This window comes from Chelonia mydas, chromosome 5 (assembly GCF_015237465.2).
Source record: "Chelonia mydas isolate rCheMyd1 chromosome 5, rCheMyd1.pri.v2, whole genome shotgun sequence".
NCBI lineage: Eukaryota > Metazoa > Chordata > Testudines > Cheloniidae > Chelonia > Chelonia mydas.
In genome coordinates, this window is record NC_051245.2 from 48,415,909 (window position 1) to 48,435,759 (window position 19,851).

Consider the following 19,851-nt stretch of genomic DNA (forward strand, 5'->3'; position numbering starts at 1 on the left):
CTATTGTACGCTTATAATATGAAGAAAATGTATAGTCAAGAAGAGAGTCATTATGGACATGCCCTGATTCCAATTCTGGTCTGCATAAAAATCCCAAGGAGTTTAGTCTTATTCCACATAAATTAAGCACTGGCATTTTTAACTAAGTCTCAAGCACTACCAAGCAAGCAAACACTTTTCACATGAGATGATCACAGAAAATTTTTATTTACTGAGATCTTTATGTCCACCTGTTAAGGAATCAGGGTATGCCTCAGAGTTACAAGGAAATATGCACCACTTTACAAGTCATACAATGTACTGGGGAAAATAGTCAGCAAGGCCTGTGTCCAGCCTTCATAAGTTGTTATGCAAACACCTGCATACACAGAAGTGTTTCAATTTTCACCTACAAAACCAATTGAAGTGTTAAGACTTCTTACAGTGTGGCTGCATGAGAATAGGAGTACTTGTGGCACCTTAGAGACTAACCAATTTATTTGAGCATGAGCTTTCGGGAGCTACAGCTCACACGAAAGCTCATGCTCAAATAAATTGGTTAGTCTCTAAGATGCCACAAGTACTCCTTTTCTTTTTGCGAATACAGACTAACACGGCTGTTACTCTGAAACCTGCATGAGAATAGTGTGGGTTAACGTATGCATAACAACAAAATGTTGTGCATGCACATGTGAAGACCAGGGACTAAAATGTACCATTCTAAAATATATACGGCCAGTTACTGAAAGAAACAGCACAGTGGAAAGCTTATTATTATTCTTTTCCTGTACTCCTATTAAACCTGACTGTCTCATGCAAAGCATATTGCTCACAAAGGAAGCCTAACACTTTTCAACAAGCGGGCAGAAACAGGCCAATGAATATTTTCTACTGAGGTACCATAAAGCAGAAAGTCATATGTTTCTGCTTTCAAACTAATCCTATCATTTACTTTGAAATACTGTGATGTTCTTCTCAGATTTTTCAGCAGTACATGCTGTAGGAGGAGGGTGGGACCTTAATTGGGGAAGCAGCTGTTAGTACATGTACTGATCTATGAAGCAAGTACATGTGGGTGTGGGTACTGTATGTTTAATTTGAGACAGGAGGGGTGGGAGGAGGAGGAGGAGCAGCAGCATGAGGGTGGGAGAGGAGTTTAAAAAAATAATGCTCAGATTCCAGATATTTAGTCTTACTATGATACTATCAAGCCTTACCTTCTCCTCTAAAGTCTTGTGCACTGTTTACAAGATGCTTTAATGTTTTGAATACTTACCAATAGTTACCAATACAATTCACTTACATAAAAAAACCCTAACTAATAAAATAGGTAGTCTTCCTTCGACCCATGGTATTGCCAGCCCAGGCATTCAAAAATCATGAATCAGACTAAAGAAATATTAGCTGACTGTCTTGAAAACATGAAATGAACAAAAAATATGTTGACATCTTTTGATTTGCCTTTCAGTGTACGCTTAGGCCACATTTTCAAGCTTTTTGCTATAACCACGAAGGCTAGAAAGTTTTTTTTTTTTTAAAAGAAAGCTGAGATTTTCACATAACTGTACAATTCCAGAAGCTGGAGCTTTAAGAAAAACAAAATATTGCATGACTCATCAAATACTGCAAGACTCATGGAAATTAATGGGTCCATGATTTTATCATGAGTCAGTAAAACTGGATCCATTAATTTCCATCTTTGTAGTGAAATGCTCAACTATGGAGACAGCAAATAATAGAAAGTAATCTATAACAGAGTTAAAAATGTGTTTAGGCTATAAGTATTGCTCTACAGTTGTATGGGAATTTATCCCCTTTTCATGAGACCAATAGGGAGTAATGATTAGACAGCTCAACTGCAGAGCCAGGCTGGAAGGTGATCACTTCCTACTAAATAAATGGTCTTTTACAGAGGAACAAATTGTTGATTTATAGTAACTTTTTTCTTTTTATATTCGTATAGATAAATTCAAACTAGATTTAACATTGTAAATCAGTGTTCTGTTGGGCTGTTTGCTGTGCAGCCAGGTACAAAAGGATGAGAATCCTTGTTGGGAGTTAGAAAGGAGGCTGGAGCTGGAGATCCAGAAATAGGGGAGTGGTGCGACAGGGGGAGGCTGCAGCTGAGGACCTCAAAGTGGAGGTGGAGAAGGAAAGAAGCAAGCTGAGATGGAGGAACAATAAGGAGTGAGGTAGCAACTTTGAAGGGGATGAAGGGCTTTAAAGAGGCCGGCATGAAGGAACTGTGCCCTAGAGAGGCTGAAGGCAATTTGAAGAGCAGTGGACTGTGGAGTAGACCAGTTTTAGTGTGTACAGGTGGGAAACAGTTCTGAATGTGTGTGGGACTTTCAAACTGATGCGCAGTAGTGTTAGAACTGATTGTTCATGAAGACGAGGAAGTATTTGAATTGATTTGCATTGGAGAGGAAATTGGTTGTGGCGGGGGGGAGGGACTTTATTTTGATTTCAGAGTTGGGCACCCTCCTTGTCACACAACATGAAAAAGTTTGAGAATGCATCACCCAACACACCTCATACCTAACAAAGTCTGGCCATTCTATCTTTGATGCCATTAGAAATTTCAAATGGGGCCCATCTGCCCCCCACCCACAGAGAGGGTCCTGTATAACAAGGGAAGAGAAACAGCAGGAAAAGCAACCTTCTTTTTCCCTCTGGTGGCAAGTCCTTGCGGAACAGGGTATGGAAAAGACGAGTTAGTTGGAATGTCCTCTCCTCTCTTACCAGCTTCCAGTGGCAGAAGCCTATTGGTGGGGTTATGTAGCCTCTCTCCTGAGCCAAACAGCAGCAGTTTGAAAAGTTAGTAGGACTTTGAGACTTCACTGAAACGGGCACCTCAGACTGCAACATAGGTTTCAAAAATTTTAGATCTTTTGAGACTTAAATGGTTTTGAGAATGTAAAAGGTGAAGTAGCTCCACAGTGTCATTATATGAAGAGTGGCTCCAGCAGAGTTACAAAGCGGTGCCTGGGTTCTACTATCCCACAATTTGAAGCACTTTTAATTTTGCTAAATTAGTATGCTGGAGGGTAATGAACAATATCTGTCTGGAAATAAAGGTAACAGAATTATTTATGGTCGAAGTTTTCAAATATTTCAGAGTTCTCCTTATTTGCATGCCACATATAAAATAGGTCCTTTAAAAGAAGTGTTAAGTAAGGATTGTCATTTTAAAAGTTCAAGATAATTGCCCCCCCCGTTTTTTTTGGGGGGGGGGGGGAAAGCTATTATGGAAGATTAGGGAGAATAAGACCACAGGCTTTACCTGTGTTTTTTTTTGGAAATTTTTAAATGACTGGTTATATCAATTTCAAATGATTAATACAACACATAACTGATTAAGCAGTTTAGCTTTGGAGAGACTTTATGGCTGGAAGATAGTACAGATTGCTGGAGGAAGCTAAGTCACAAAGAACTAAAATTTTATTAGGTACAGTTTTAGGATAATTAGTTAACATATAAATCTTCTTCTGGAACAATACCTGCAGGTGTCTCACAAAGTTTTTCAATCGTAGGGAGCTTTCCAATGACTATATCATCATCTATTACATTTAAATGAAACAAAACATTGCAAGAAAACAAAACATTTCAAGCAATAATAAAAAGCACTAATTTAAAGTTACATTATATAAATGGAAGGAGGTTTGAAAAATAAGAATTTTAATGAAAGATGAGGTTAAAATATAAAATAAATTAGTTAAGAAATATTAGACATTTCCACAAATTCCCTTGAAACAATATACATTTGCTGGAGTTAAGTTTAATTTAGAAGACTAAAGTTGTAATAGTGTCCAGCAGTTAAAAATAATAATCAGCCCTGCAAAAGGATTAGGTTAAAAAAATACATTTTTACAAAACAAAATCTCCTTGCTAGTTACACCTCAGGTTGTCAAAACTGAAATTTTTTTAAAAGAAATCAAGGCCCTGATCCTGTAAACACTAACATGTAACTTTATGCAGGTGAATGGCCCCTCTAAAGTCAATGGCACTATTCATGTATATTGCAGGACTGGGGCCCTAATTTACTTTTCACCATTTATGCTCTTTATTTAGTTCCTTTACTTCACTCAACCTGGAGAAAGGAAATGACCATCAGTTCCAGATTTTTTTTCTATGTATCTGCATAATGCTGCAATTATGGGGTTGTAAGCAAGGCAAGGGAACATTTAAAATCACTATAAATTATTTCTAAACAATTTTCATGGAAACAATTCTATTAATATTATGTTTTATAACAGAAAAAATTAAAACAAAACCTGATTATTGGCCTAAACTCAATGGTTTCTTTAAAAATGATTAAATTCATTCTATATCAAAAGAATATTTCAATATCATGTAGAATAAAATCTCAAAGAAATAAATAACAGCCTGCACTTAATGAATACATATCCTGTGTACCAAGCAAGCATTTATAAGCATTTCTACAACAATTTAAAAAAAAATTCACTGAAGGAACTGCCATTCTGGATCAGACCAGTGGTCTATCTAGCCTAGTATCCCGTCTCTAACAGTATCCAGATACTTCAAAGGAAGCTGCAAGAAAACCTAAGTTGGACAAATATGGCTATTTCCTCCTAACATCCAGAAGTTAGTGGTTGATTTATGCCCTGAAGAATGAAGATTTATAGCTTTTCTTAAAAAAAAAAAAGTAAATAAAAATTAATAAAAATTAAAGGCTATAAAGACATAAAATAATTGTTCACAGCAGTCTGAATTACTTACCTACTGTGGGTGTATTTGCTGCACTTAGAGAAGCAGAAGACGATATTGATGAGATACTCTCTGCACGTGCCAAAGGAGCTATAGGTGGTGGACTGGAGTTAGAGGTCAAGGGTGGGCTGAATGGCCTCGGCTTAAAACAAAATGTGTCAATATCATTACATACATATAAATGATTTTAAATGGATGAAACAAAGGAAATCTTATGAGAATCAAAGAGAACCAGAAAAGACATCTTCATCTAGTTCATTCCCTGCCTAATACAAGATCGTTCCCTACGATATATTTTTTCTAGTGTTTTATCCATCCTAATTTTCAAAGTAAAATAACTTATGAACTGCTACCATTTCCCTTGGGCAGTTATTCTATAATTTAGAATATTGTTAGGAAGTTTTTCCTGATAGTCAATCTTTAATGAGTTAACATGATGCTTGGCCTATATAACAGCCTAAAGTAACCCCATTTCAGGCTGAGCTAAGTGCCAAAGAGCAAAGCAGAGAAGCTAAACTTGTATGCTGCTGCCTGAACCTGCAGCCCTGAATACATGAGCATCTTCCATGGATGACTACTTTAGGGGCCACACTAGTGGAGAGGGAAGGTTGGTGTCTTTCAAAGAACCATCTGCTGTTTAACCTGGAGATGGTGCAGTGCCACTGCATTGTAAAAGAATGGATCTCAGGCTTTCCACACACATTAATCCTCCCCTCTGCCCTGAACTCTCCTCACCGAAATTCATCTGGTGTTGCACAAGGGTAGTTTCACACCCAAGATTAACAAGGACAGATTAGATTAAATGTTAGTAACACCCGAACAAACAATTTAACATAAGCAAGGGAAGAGCAAATCTGAAACAGTGGAGGTTGTGGTTTGGTTTTGCTACCCATGTCTCCTTTTTTACAGCACTCATAACCTGTAAAGAATTCTCAGGTACTACACTGATGGGTAGTACAGAAATGCACATAACAGTAATAAAATTGTACCTAGTCAGAGTAAATGTTTCAGGAGAGCTAAGGCCCTTTTTGCCAACTTCTAGTGAGCCATGTTAGGTCAGAAGAATTCAAAATGTTTATCATAAGATGGATAAACAGTATCAGCCTGACAATATGAATGAGTTGCTCTTCCCTGGTGTGGTTCTCTTTCCTAGAAATTGGGGGTGAAATCCTAGGAGTTTTGCGATTGATTTCACTGGGATCAGGATTTCACTCAAGGTTTTTTCTAAAGATATGGCATTACGTATATGCAATCTTCAGTTTTTAAAATTGATTCTTTGTTTGAGCAAGTAAAAGCAAACACACTTAACCCCTCCAAAAGCCGCTTTAGCATAAAAAATACTAACGAAGTTATGCCACCAATAATTACATTCACAGTGAACAATTTCCATGCACATTTTAGGTTGACAACAATTAAAATGGGTGATTTATAAACTCTTGAAAAGTTTGATGTAAAAAGAAACTGACCGTTAACTATAATGGAGTAAATGATTGCTTTATTTCAAGTTGAGCTATACCTTGAGAAATAAGTTATATAATTAAACAAAAACTAAAATTAAATACATACTATTTCATTAATTCCACTAAGTTTCCCTGTTGATATCTTTGGTCTGGAAGCAGGCCTTGGAGGTGGTACAATAGTGCCTACAGAAAGAGGAGTTGTGGGCCTGGCTGAACAAAAAAAATAATGTGAAGAAAATCATTAGTATTATAAAAGTCACTGCGTGCAACCATTATAAATTACATTTCTGTTAAAGATTCTACTTTATTACGAACTCTATTGTGCAGGAATTCATAAACAAAAACTGCTATGGTATTAAAATGTGATTCTATGGTACTCTGAAAAATGACTACAAATGGCATTGTGGGTTCCATCATTATAGCTCCTTAATGATTCTATATCAAATATACCCAGTTTGTAGGTAAAAAGATGGTTTTATCTAGCTTTCACCCTGAATGCTCAGCCTGGGCTCAGGGTGAAGTCTGGTCTTTTATCTCTCATATGTCACCAACAGTAATAAAACAGGCCAGTTAGGCCTTTGATGACTGCTGTGCAGCTCCATTATCTTCAGATCAGGCCACTGACATATGAGAAACCACACTGCCTTCAGTAAGTTTTCACAGGTGTTATAAATGATTAAAATTTAGTAAATAATTGAGTTGATGTGTGAGAAACCATGTAACTTCTCATTTCTTTCAGCAGGACTACCAGAAACTTTAAAAAGCCTCTACAATGAGCAGATATAACTCTCAATACACGCCAGGGCACCATAAAACCTTAGTGAAAGAAGGTGCTATTTTTACATGGCCACTTTCCTGAGAAGAACTATACTTCAAAACAGCAGTTAGATGTCATCCAGTGAGTATGCTGAATCAAAAATGTGCCTTTTTTCTTCAAAAAAAGCAAATACATAATTACATGATAAACAAGAGTTATAGCATATTCAATTATCTGTCCAAAAATAATTTTAGATGTGCTTTTAGCCAAAAAGAATATTCATGAAAAATTACAGTTAGTGTAGCATTTTCAAAAGCACTCAGAGATGGCATAACTCTGTTCCTATTAGAGTAAATGGCAGTTTTATCAATGACTTCAATGGAAATAGAATTAGGTCAATGCTGAGCACTTGAAAATCCTACTCATCCTAAATTTGTACCATAAATGCCAAAAGCAAACCAATTCGAGACTAACATTACCAATCTTCCCTTTAAATTCATTCTTTTATGCCTACTGTAAGTACTGCATGATAAACACCCCGATCAGAGGCACACAATGAGAGGAGATGGAATACCTGTCTCAACACTGATTTTCTTTACATTTGTTACTTTGTGTCACAACTGTAGTCTCAACTGCACTTTAAAATTTGATGTGTTAAATATCAAAAGGATAAGTACAAATTAGATTTTTTGCTCTAATAATAGCTATATAAAATTTAAAAAACACCACAGTTACTTTTTGAAATTCTAAATATTTACATTTTCCAGAAGTTTTTGATCGCTCACTGCCTTTGACATCCCTCAGAATAGTATATTCGCTACTTTTTTAAAAAGCGAAGTTCCACTTGATCAGGAACAATGCCCTTAGTCAAGAAGGTTTTTTTTTTTTTCAGTTGGATACTTATTTTTATGTTAACTGACTCACTTAGGAGGCTTGGTGCTAAAAATGTTGATAATATTTAGTATCTTTAGATGAGAGGATGAATTAATTTTAATATCAGGTGAGTAACAGTGAGGGAGAGAAGTCAGTCTACTTTTTGGAGTCAGTTATTAGGCAAAGACCAATACACAACACATGCTTGCCATACCCTTGTTTATATGAGCACAAGTGGAGACTAAACTAGAGTCCAGTGGCACTAATGAAGATGTGGAAAAAATTTCAGCAGCACTGCCAGTTTCTTCAATGAATAATTTTTCATGGCACATAATATTACTGTCAAGGTCGCTTTGATCCTCAGAGGCACAGCTATTGGAAGAACTCCCAAGCAAAGCAGCAGAGGCAGTGCGGAGATTTTCCATTTTAAAATGCAAACTTTGGGGCTCCTTGTGGTTTGCACTTGTTTGTTCAACTGTAACAAGATCACCAGTAAAGCAAACAGATTTTGAGACCACAAAATAATATATAAAGTATTTGTGTTCCCTGTTGGTTCTGTTGTAATATAAGGTTTGTACAAAGAGCTAAAGGTGAAGTCTGGTGATGATGGGCTCCTAGACCCGGAATCTGTAGGTGCCCAAGCAAAGATTCAGATATTACGTACTCAGGAAAATCAAAGGTAGATGAGAAGACGCTCCTATTTTGCTCTTTTAGCGTAGCTGAAGGAAAAGGGAAAAGTTGAAAGCTAGAAGCAATATGAAAATTTTAAAAACTCCAATATAAATCCAAACTTTAAAAATTTACTCAACATATATACCCTGAAGATTAAGCCTACTAGCCAAGCTGAAAAATAACTGTTCTCTCAGGCCCTGTCTGCAATTTAAAGGATTAAAAGTTGTACAGTGGAGTCGCATCATATGCACATTTAACTTAAGCAAATTCAACTATACGCGCTTGGCAAAAAAGAAAAAAAACAATTTAAATAGGGCGGGCGATTCCGCCCACCGTTCCACTCAATGAGTGTATGTCCCAGAGTGAGCGTGAGATGCGAGACGTGAATCTGCTGTTCCCTCAGTTGGTCTCAGTTCCCGCGTGTCTCTCATAGTGTGAGCATCTCGCTGCATTGAGTGTGATTCTAGTGTTCAAAGATACATATTTTTCGAACAACATGGCCCCTAAATGCAAGCCAACTACTTCATCTGGTGCTCAACTGAAGAAACAGCAATCTGTTCCAACGCTGGAGGAAAAACTGGCTGTGTTGGACTTACTGAGAGACGGTATGTCGGTCTCCAAATTGGCGCGTAAATATGGCTATTGGGGGAGGTCCCGGACGACTGGAAAAAGGCTAATGTAGTGCCCATCTTTAAAAAAAGGAAGGAGGAGGATCCAGGGAACTACAGGCTAGTCAGCCTCACCTCAGTCCCTGGAAAAATCATGGAACAGGTCCTCAAGGACTCAATTTTGAAGCACTTTGAGGAGAAGAAAGTGATCAGGAACAGTCAGCATGGATTCACCAAGGGCAAGTCATGCCTAACCTACTTGCCTTCTATGAGGAGATAACTGGCTCTGTGGATGAGGGGAAAGCAGTGGATGTGTTATTCCTTGACTTTAGCAAAGCTTTTGATGTGGTCTCCCACAGTATTCTTGCCAGCAAGTTAAAGTAGTATGGGCTGGATGAATGGACTATAAGGTGGATAGAAAGCTGGCTAGATCATCAGGCTCAATGGGTAGTGATCAATGGCTCCATGTCTAGTTGGCAGCCGGTATCAAGCGGAGTGCCCCAAGGGTCGGTCCTGGGGCTGGTTATGTTCAATATTTTCATTAATGATCTGGAGGATGGCGTGGACTGCAGCCTCAGCAAGTTTGCAGATGACACTAAACTGGGAGGAGTGATAGATACGCTGAAGCATAGGGATAGGATACAGAGGGACCTAGACAAATTAGAGGATTGGGCCAAAAGAAATCTGATGAGGTTCAACAAGGACAAGTGCAGAGTCCTGCACTTACGACGGAAGAATCCCATGCACTGCTCCAGTCTAGGGACCAAGTGGCTAGAGGCAGCAGTTCTGCAGAAAAGGACCTAGGGGTTACAGTGGACGAGAAGCGGGATATGAGTCAACAGTGTGCCCTTGTTGCCAAGAAAGCTAACAGCATTTTGGGCTGTATAAGTAGGATCATTGCCAGCAGATCGAGGGACTCATTGGCCTCATTTGGAGTACTATGTCCAGTTTTGGGCCCCACACTACAAGGAGGATGTGGAAAAATTGGAAAGAGTCCAGCGGAGGGCAACAAAAATGACTGGGGGCTGGAACACATGACTTATGAGGAGAGGCTGAGGAAACTGAGATTATTTACTCTGCAGAAGAGAAGAATGAGGGGGGATTTGATAGCTGCTTTCAACTACCTGAAACGGGGTTCCAAAAAGGATGGATCTAGACTGTTCTCAGTGGTAGCAGATGACAGAACAAGAAGTAATTGTCTCAAGTTGCCATGGGGGAAGTTTAAGTTGGATATTAGGAAAAACTGTTTCACTAGGAGGGTGGTGAAGCACTGGAACGTGTTACCTAGGGAGGTGGTGGAATCTCCCTCCTTAGAAGCTTTAAGATCAGGCCTGACAAAGTCCTGGCTGGGATGATTTAGTTGGGGATTGGGTCCTGCTTTGAGCAGGGGGTTGGACTAGATGACCTCCTGAGGTCCCTTCCAACCCTGATATTCTATGATGAAACTGTGAAACCACTTTAGACAAAAATTTTGGATGCAGTCTTCGGACCACTTTGTCTCTGCAAACTGCATTTATGGAAGTTCTGCCATTAAGGCCTGCAGTTCATTCACTCTCCTTGAAGCTGTTATGGAAATAAGAAAAGCCACCTTTTGGCAAAGGAGAGAGAACAAGTTGTGAGGATGCCCCATAAAGGTAGCCAATATGGTACTAAGGTCCCATAATGGAAGAGTTTACTTCACAAGTGGAAAGAGACAGACAACTCCTCTTAGAAATCTTATTACCATGAAGTTTGAGAAAACAGACTTCCTTTGGATCAGAGGACAGAATACAGAGATTGCTCCTAAGTGGACCCTCAATGAGGTGAGAGAGAGAGAGAGGGGGAAAAAAAGAAACCAGGGGACTAAAAGATGTAACAGATAATCCAAAGTGTCCTCAATGCTGGCTAGCTTCAGCTGAATTCCCTTGGCTAGCGATGAAACCAAAAAAATGTTTTCACTTGGCCAAATAGATAACCTTAGTGGAAGGTTTTCTACTAGTAAGCAGAACTCTCAGAACTGCTTCTGAACACCATCCTTCCCCTCATCTAACCATGCAGCATATACACCGTGAGGTACAAACTACTCAGCACTGGATGCCAAATTTGACCACGGTGCTGAGGCAGGAGGACAGGATAGAGGTAAAGAGATCTGGGACGTTAAACACAGACTGAGAAGATTTCAGAACATTGTCTTGCAATGATAAAATCTGATGCAACAAGTATCAGTTTGGCACGATCCAACATCAGATTGTTTTCAAACTGCGGAAAGAGTGGGCTTCGGGGGAAAGTATACATCAGTACTGATCCCCAGTTCACATGGAAGGCATTGATTAAGGATCCCGGACTGAGACCCAGTTGAGAACAAAACTTGTTTTTGGTTGCAAACAGGTCGACAGTTGGAATGCCCCATTCTCTGAACATGGACCTCAGTCTGCTGCTCTTCAGAGACCACTCGTGATTCTGGCAGAAATTCCTGCTGAGGTGATCAACCAAGTTATTCTGAGCATCTGGTAAGTGAGCAGTTGTGGAGATGTTTTCCCTAAAGCAAAATTGACAAACAACTTTATTGCTTCCTGACAAAAGTGGTTGGGGCACGCTCCTCCCTGGTTTTTCACATAAAACATTGTGGTGATATTGTCACTGAGGATATGAACGTCTGTGCTCTTCATCTGTGCCCAGCATCCACTGTAAATGGCTTGAAGCTACAGGATGTTGATATGAAGGGATGCTTCCTTGTCTGTCCATAAACCGTGAACCTTCAATGTCCCCAGTTGTGTTCCCCAACCTGTTGTGATGGCATCAGTAACTATGGTCCTGATTAGAGGAGGATGGGCAAAAGGAACACCTTTGCAAATACTGATCTGTCCACCACTCTAGAGAGACTCCAGGATGGGCAGTGGCAATGACTGACAGTTCAGTAGATACACCAACTTCAACCATCGCTGAAGAGGATGAAGATGTAATCTTGCATGTTGGACCACGTACGTAAATGTGGCCATATGACCTAACAAATTTCAGCATACAAGGATCAGAGTTGAAGGGTGAGAGTGAGGGACAGCCACAGGCAATGAACTGCATGAAATCCTTTTCTTGACAGAAACACCCTCAAACTTGTATAGTGTAGGAGGGCTCCAGTGAACTCTATTTGTGTGCTGCTATCGTGGTGGCTGGCTTTCCTTTATTCACAATCAGAGCCAGACGATTGAAGAAACATAGAGGAAACAGAAGACTTGGTCTCTGGACTTGCCCCTTACTAATCAAACATCCAGGTAAAGGAGACATTAATTCCTCTTTTTCTGAGATATGCTGCTACTATAGTCATGCATTTGGTAAATATGTGTGAGCTGAGGACAGGCCAAAGGGAAGCACTGTGTACTGTTAATGGTGACCTGCTACTTCAAATCTCAGAAACTTCCTGTGGCTTGAAAAAATTGCTGTGGAAATAAGCATCCTGAAGATCAAGGGCAGCAAATCAGTCGTGATTCAAAGTGGGGAGAACAGTAGCTAGGTTATCCATATGGTATTTGATGTACTTGTTGAGACGACAGAGATCGAGAATAGGTCTCACCCCTCCATTGGACTTGGGGATCGGGAAATATGAGTAGAATCCCTTTCCCTGATGCTGCAGGGGAAACATGAAGCATGCAGCCTAGACCTGTTGAAGGAGCTGTGACTCATGAGAGGAGTCCCTGAAAAAGGATGGGGCAGTGGGGTGGGAAGGGGAAATGAACAGAAATTGAATGGTCTAACCAACTTCCACAGTGCTTAGGACCCATTTATCCTTGGTTACTGTTTCCCAAGCATTTTAGAAATGAGACAGCCTGTCCCCAAATGGTAGAGATATGGCTGGGGAGATAAAGACCAAAATGCAGCTCTCAATATGCAAGTCAAAATGGCTGCTTGCTTGAAGCTGATGGAGGACAGGCTGGCTGGTTAAAATTGGACCCAAAAGGCCTCCTACTCTGTGACCTGTGCCCCTTCCTGGAGAAGTTGTGCTGCCTACCAGGGTAGGACAACTACCAGAAGTATCAATGAGAGTGCTATTGCTGCTGTTGTTGATAACCTCCATAATGACATCTCTTTACGAATAAACCCTCAGTGAAAGCAAAGTAGCACAAGACTCCTTAGCAAATGTAGTGTCTCATCAATCTTTTCATAAAATAAAAACCAAGCATTGAAAGCTAAGTCCTCTATGCTCTGCTGGACCACAGGAGCACAACCACAAGGCCTTGCCAACAATTGCAACCACAAGGCCTTGCCAACTTTCGAGGACAGTGCCTTGAAGGCAAGAGAGAGAAGGAAGATGCTCCTAAGTTCAATCTTGAAGAACCCTTCAAGCAGCCTAGTGGCAACGGACAAGCATCTCCGGGCAGGGGCAAGTAAACATCCAGCCTCATCTGAAGCCCAATATGCAGACTGCACTGGTGTGATCAATGATAAAGTAGCTGGCACATTGGGCCCTGGTGGGGGCATTGCATTCATAATCATTACCAATGTCTGTTTTGGTGCTGAAGTCAAGGCTGGTACTAATATTGTAGAGGTGGTCTGTACTGAAACAGTCATTGGTACCGAAAACAAACGTGTGTACTGATGAGCCCCTTGGTGCCGAGAAGGAGGCCAACCTCAATCTGCACCCTGAGGATTAAGCAGTGTGGAAGATGGTACTGACAATAACAACAATTCTGCAGCCCTATGCTGCCTGGTATGCCAATGGTGTGGAAACAGTCAGTGCCAACACAAATGCTGTCAGTACTGGACCCAGCGGATGCCCCATGAATAATACTGGAATTGATGGTATAGTGTCCAACTGATCTCGTCTCAGTTCCAAAGAGTGGGTAGGGGCCCAGCCCTATCTTGGGCATCTGAAAAATCTCAATGCCGGTCCGCACTCTTCTTGGAAGAAGAGGAGGAATCTCTCTGAGCTCTGTAGCCCAGTTCATCTTGAGAGTCGTTTTCCTTGGGGGACCAGAGGAAAAAGAACAATCTTTCTTCATCCTGGGGGAGCAATCAAAATCTGGCCGTGGAACATGCCAGCTCCAAAGCTCTCTGAGGGGCCAACCGACCTGTGGAGGTCCCTGGTGCTGAAGCAGCACTGCCTAGTCCATAAGATATTGTTTCAGATGCAAGTCTCTAAAGCCACCTTCATTCTCCTTTTGAATGACTTGCAAATGAAGAACTTTTCTTTAATGTGCCATTCTTCAAGGCACAATAAACACTGAATGTTGGGTTCACAATTAGGAACAGACATCTCACATGAAAGGCAGTGTTCAAAACTTGATGAAGGTATCACACCAAACCAACTAAACCGTATCTAACTTTGACTACTTTACTAAATCCTAAGGACTACATACATAAGAAAAGCATGGTGACAGAGAAATGTGAGACAAAATACCACATGGATACACTTTGACTCAAGCCATGGCTGGTGAGAAGGAACCCTTCTGGTTGTAGGGGTTTGTATTCCGAAGGACCAGAGAGTTGCCCTTGAATCCTTCATTGAGTGAAGGACGTTGTTTGTTGTGGAGGCAAAGAGTTTGTCGCCGTCGAATGGAAGGTCTTCAATAGTAGTCTGGACCTCTCGAGGAAATGAAGAGGAAGAGAGCCACGAACTTAGGCGCATGACTACTGCTATAGCGGTGGATCTTGCTGCAGTATTGGCCTCATCGAGGACCGCTTGAAGAGCGGTACATGATATGATTTGTCCCTCACAGACTAAAGCAGTGAATTGTTGTCTCTTTGCTTCTGGAATATCCTCAATAAAGTCCATGAATTTGTTGTAATTTTTGTATTTTGCCAGGAACGGCCGTATAATTAGCAATTTGAAATTGTAGGGTGGAAGATGCGTATACTTTAGGTCCAAGCAGATCTAAATGCTTACTGTCTTTATCGGCTGGGGTGGAGTGGGGATACTGGTGCTTGTTCTTTTGATTGACTGCGTCAACTACCAGTGAATTAGGTGCTGGATGAGTGAAAAGAAATTCAGAGCCCTTGGAAGGGATGAAGTACTTGCGGTCCGCTCATTTGCAGGTAGGTAAGCTTGCAGCAGGAGTCTGCCAGATGGCTTTGGCAGGTTCCAGAAGGGCTGGATTGATCAGCAATGCAATTCTGCAAGAAGAAGTCCGCAGGATGTCCGTTAACTCATGCTGCTGTTCAGGAACCTCCTCCAGATTAATTCTTAATTCACTGGCCACTCTTTTGAAAAGGTCTTGAAATTCTGAAAAATCATCTGAAGATGTCGGGGGAGGAAGAAGCAGGGCTTCGTCAGGCGTAACAACTGGGTCTGCTGGGTTAGAGACAGGTCATGCCTGATTTTGCACTTGTGATGGTGCTGTCTGGTGACTGGCATCAGTGGCAGGTTCGTGAGCTTGTGGTGCTGGGCCGGTTTCGGGCCTGGTTCAGGTGGCATGGCGAGTGTGGTCTCAAGGATAGGATGCCCACAGGGCCCAGTATTGCTACTGTGGTGGGAAGGGCATAGGTGATACCATCCACAGGTTTACACACCACAGGGCAGGATCCTGAGAGTAGGACGAGGTGATGTTTCTACGACTTCCATTAATTGGGGTCTGAGGATGAGAGACTTCATACGGTGAAAAATCCTCCTGGAGACCAGCTTCCTCCTCACTGGAGGAAGGCTGTTCGGACCCTGGCTGAGCATTTGGCGAGAAATAGGCATTCAGTAAGGGTGACTGCAGAATGGGTGACACAAGCAGGTCACTTGACTGCGTAAATTGGAGTGCTGAAGCTCCTCTGTGTGGTGAGGGCTGAGCGAGAGGAAACTGCTGTGACGAAAAGTTCCTCTGTACTGGTGTCTTTAAAGTTGTTTGGCTGCCGGCCAGCTCAGTGGGTGCCGGGGTGATAGCCTGCAGGGGGTCAGGCACGTCTGTATGTGTCAGCACGGCTTCCACCGTGGTGCCAAAAGGTGCCATCTGAGAGGCAGGCAACTGGAAGCCTGAAGTCTTGGCACCGGGGCTTTGTGGTATCACTGCAGCCACAGGTGGGTTTCGCACGGCATGTCAAAACCGCTCAGCCGGGAGAGCGCTGGGAGGGAGGCGGTAGACCTGCCGGGAGAAGCCTTTTCCCGTGATGTTCGCTTTGCGGGTGACAGAAGGTGATTTTTTTTGAAGTTATCTTCATCTTCTTAGAGGCGGGGGGGCGGGGAGGCTGTGGTGTGGAGCAGAGTCGGAATCAGCGCCTGGGTCTTAAGCTGACTAAGGATTTTTGCAGCAGGAGCAGCTTTAGCCTCAACTCCCTGTCCTTTCGTGCCCTAGATTTAACTTTGCTGCAGTGGGCACATTTTGGGGGGATGTGGGACTCCCCCACACATTTTATGCATTGTGAATGGCCATCTGATAGAGGGATGGCATCCTTACAATTAGAGCAGCGCTTAAAGCCTGGGGAGCCAGGCATGTCGGAAGCAACTGCATTGACAGGAACTAAGAGAATTTTTTTTTTTTTTAAAAGAGAAACTAACACACTCTACTGGTAATACTAATAACTAACACTATTGGTAACAAACTATCTATCTAATAGGGTAAGAGTAACAAGGGAGAAAAAGTTTTCTAACGAGTCTGCTGAGCTCTGTCTTAGGCCGGGTACGGTAGAGAAGGAACTGAGGAGACCAGTCGCGCATGCGTACTATTAAGGTACACTCGGGGGGGGAGGGGGCAAGCTCTGCGCGTGCACAACGAGTACGAGTACTGCTGTAAAAAGCCCCGAGCGAAGGCGCAGGGACGCACCAACACCTAAAGTGGAGCACCCAGAGGGACAGCTCTCGAAGAACTACTTCAATTCTGGAGAGTTGATAGCACTTGCCTGGGAAAGCTTCCTACTTGCCATAGGCTAGTAGATTTTTCAAGCCCTGAAATCTACAGATTTAGAAGATCTTACTGTTCCTGCTAAATGCTTTAAACATTGTTTCTAAGGTTTGCATTGCTTACAGGTCCTAAGTTAAAACAGTGCACAAACACAAAAAACTGCATTTTTTAAACTACATATGAACATACTGGAGGAAATAGGGAAGGAAGGAAGAAAATAAGAGTACATGAAAGAAGCATTTTTATAACATGAATAACTAATCCGGAAAGCATAACTAGCCAAAATAATTTCTATCATGTTTTCCCAAGATGACAAAGTTTGCTTCAAATCCTATCAAAGGACAATTATCCACTGAACAATCTAAGTTTACTTCTATGCGGCACAGACTACCAATTGTTTAAATACTATAGTAATTCATATTGAGCTACAAAACACTATTCAAAAGGAAGGTTTTAAGCAGGGTGAAAAGGAAAAGAATGCCCATGTGGTGACTTTTTAAACCACAATATGTTATATGTACTTGCAAGTACATTTCAGTCAGCACCTTAATTATTGGGATGGGATTGTCAAAAGAGCTAAGCATGGGCTTAACTTTTGTCCAACTGAAGTCAATGATAAAACTCCTAGTGACTTCAAGGAGTGCCAAATTAGGTCCAGTCCCAGTGGTTTTGGAAATCCCACTCCTTGGTATCTAACTGCAGCTCAAAAAGCAATAAAGGTCAGCTTGATTTAAATAATACTATCAAAACTTACTTTCACAGGATAATTGCCTATTGTTGCTTTTGCCATGGCACATATTTTTCCAAAGTACATTATATTTATTCTGTGATATTTTCAAATACTCACTTTATTTAATATTGTATACATCAGGTAACAGATGTAGATGGATTCATTTTGCTTTGGACAAGGATCAGCTGAAGTGAGCATTATTCACTGTGGCTAAAATGATCATAAGCATTGACATCCATTTTCCAAAGTGATTTAGGCTCTCAGTAGCCTTTAAATGAGATTTATGGTCCTAAGTGCCTAAATACCATTTGAAATGAGATGTATGCTTCTAAATCATAGCAACGCTAAATCACTGCAATGCTGAATGCAGTAACACCTTTAAAAATCTGGGCCTTAGGTTCCTTTGAAATTTTATCCAGTGTCTTTAAACAACTGGATTCTGGCTCGTTTTTGACAACAAACAAAATCTGCATTTCAGCTAATAAAAAGACAGGTTAATTAGAAAAATCCAGGTTATTTTTATAAATCTAATTTGTAACACTCTCTCTCTCTCATTTCAACGTATCAGAAAATTAGGGTCTGCTAGCCTTCTGATTGACTAACACTTTGTATCGTTATAAGTCTCTATTGTAGCAAAGAATCAAAACATATAAACAAATGTTATGAGGCTTGATCCAAAGCCCACTGAAGTCAGCTGAAATCTTTCCATTAACTTCAAAGGGCTTTGGAGTAGGTCCTTGGACACACTTTTTGTCTCTTACCTATTATAAAACACTAATTATAACTGGATTAAAAGTTACCATTTTTACCTGAGGTACTGGTGGTATTTGCTGTGCAATCTTTAGACAGGATGCAAGAAGAACAAAGAGAACTTTTTTGTATAGGAACAGATTGGGCTACAGAAAATAGCAAGAAAAAAGCATAGGGATTATGAAGAAATTTGCATACTATAGGGCAGCATCTGAGATGCCATTTTGAAAATAGTAATACAAGTGTCCTGAGCAAACTATTCACAACAACAGAAAACCAACCCAAATTTCTGGAAACCATGTAAAATACTAGGATATTCAAAATTCATATCAAGCTTGATCTTAACTGAATAAAAGAAAAACACACTTAATTTGGCTGTTTATTCCTGGCTATGTGAACATTTTCAGAGCATCAATTTTAATAATTAAACATGGAATACTTCCCACAATAACCTATTGCAAGAAAAGTAATTTATCTAGATAATTGCGACCCAGTGAACCACTTACAGGCAAATGCAAGGATATCCAAAGATTCTTAAAATTTTCCACTAACCCTCTTTCTTCAGTGTCATGTTCCATTAAAGTAATTAGTTAAATAAAGGTATTTGCCATGTAAAAATACATTTTTGTAATATCTGAAGAGAAATAACCATATCTTTTCAATAAAGGAAATGTTTACACCACCAACAAGCAGATTTAAGTTTGAAAACAGAATACTTTGCTTCTGATTTAAAAAAGACGTCCTTAAAACCAAAAGATTAGAACAGGGGTTCCCAAACTTGGTTTGCGGCTTGTTCAGGGTAAGCCTCTGGCGGGCTGCGAGTGACTTTGTTTACCTGAGCGTCCGCGGGTATGGCTGCTGGCAGCTCCCAGTGGCCGCGGTTCGCCATTCCGGCCAATCGTAGCTGCGGGAAGCGGTGGCCCGGCCTGCACCGCTTCCCACAGCTCCCATTCGCCAGGAATGGTGAACCGCGGCCACTGGGAGCTGCCGTACCTGCGGACGCTCAGGTAAACAAAACATCTCAGGCCCGCCAGGGGCTTAGCCTGAACAACCTGCGAACCAAGTTTGGGAACCCCTGGATTAGAATGAAATCAATTTCAAAATTGTAAAAACAATGGCCCAATTTTTTTCCTCCTTACATCAGATAATTATGGGAAACATCCAGTGATGCATACCAGGATGTCACTGCAGGAAATTCCGCTGCTGTGTTGCCTAACTTCCTTGCAGGGGACGTAATTTAAGGTAAACTTAGCTTTTAACAATGTATTTTTTTTAAATTAACAGATGTGGTGATCAATAAGTGTCTAATTACCACACCTATTAAATCTTTATATTACATTATGAAGTTAAAAGCCCAACAGACACATGCAAGGAGATGGGCAACCCATCAAGGTACTTCCTGCAGTCGGTTTCCATTGTTTTTCATAGGATCCTTCTACAAAGGACCTGAAAATAGAGAAAAATAAAATCCAGTCATTATTTTAAAGTCAAGGCAATTTGT

The 19,851-nt window shown here is 40.9% G+C and overlaps 1 protein-coding gene across 6 annotated transcripts in view; it reads right to left on the reverse strand.

The window, feature by feature from the left end:
* FCHO2 (FCH and mu domain containing endocytic adaptor 2) overlaps positions 1-19,851 on the reverse strand; it is a 230,456-nt gene that overhangs the window by 21,093 nt on the left and 189,512 nt on the right. For 4 of the 6 annotated variants that reach the window (XM_037903047.2, XM_037903046.2, XM_037903043.2 and 1 more), the window contains 3 exons: positions 18,410-18,496; positions 6,274-6,377; positions 4,720-4,849 (listed from right to left, as the gene is read on the reverse strand). In XM_037903047.2, the coding sequence (XP_037758975.1) occupies positions 4,720-4,849; positions 6,274-6,377; positions 18,410-18,496 (321 nt within the window). The remainder of the gene's footprint in view (positions 1-4,719; positions 4,850-6,273; positions 6,378-18,409; positions 18,497-19,851) is intronic. The other 2 variants (XM_037903050.2, XM_037903049.2) reach the window with 1 other exon arrangement.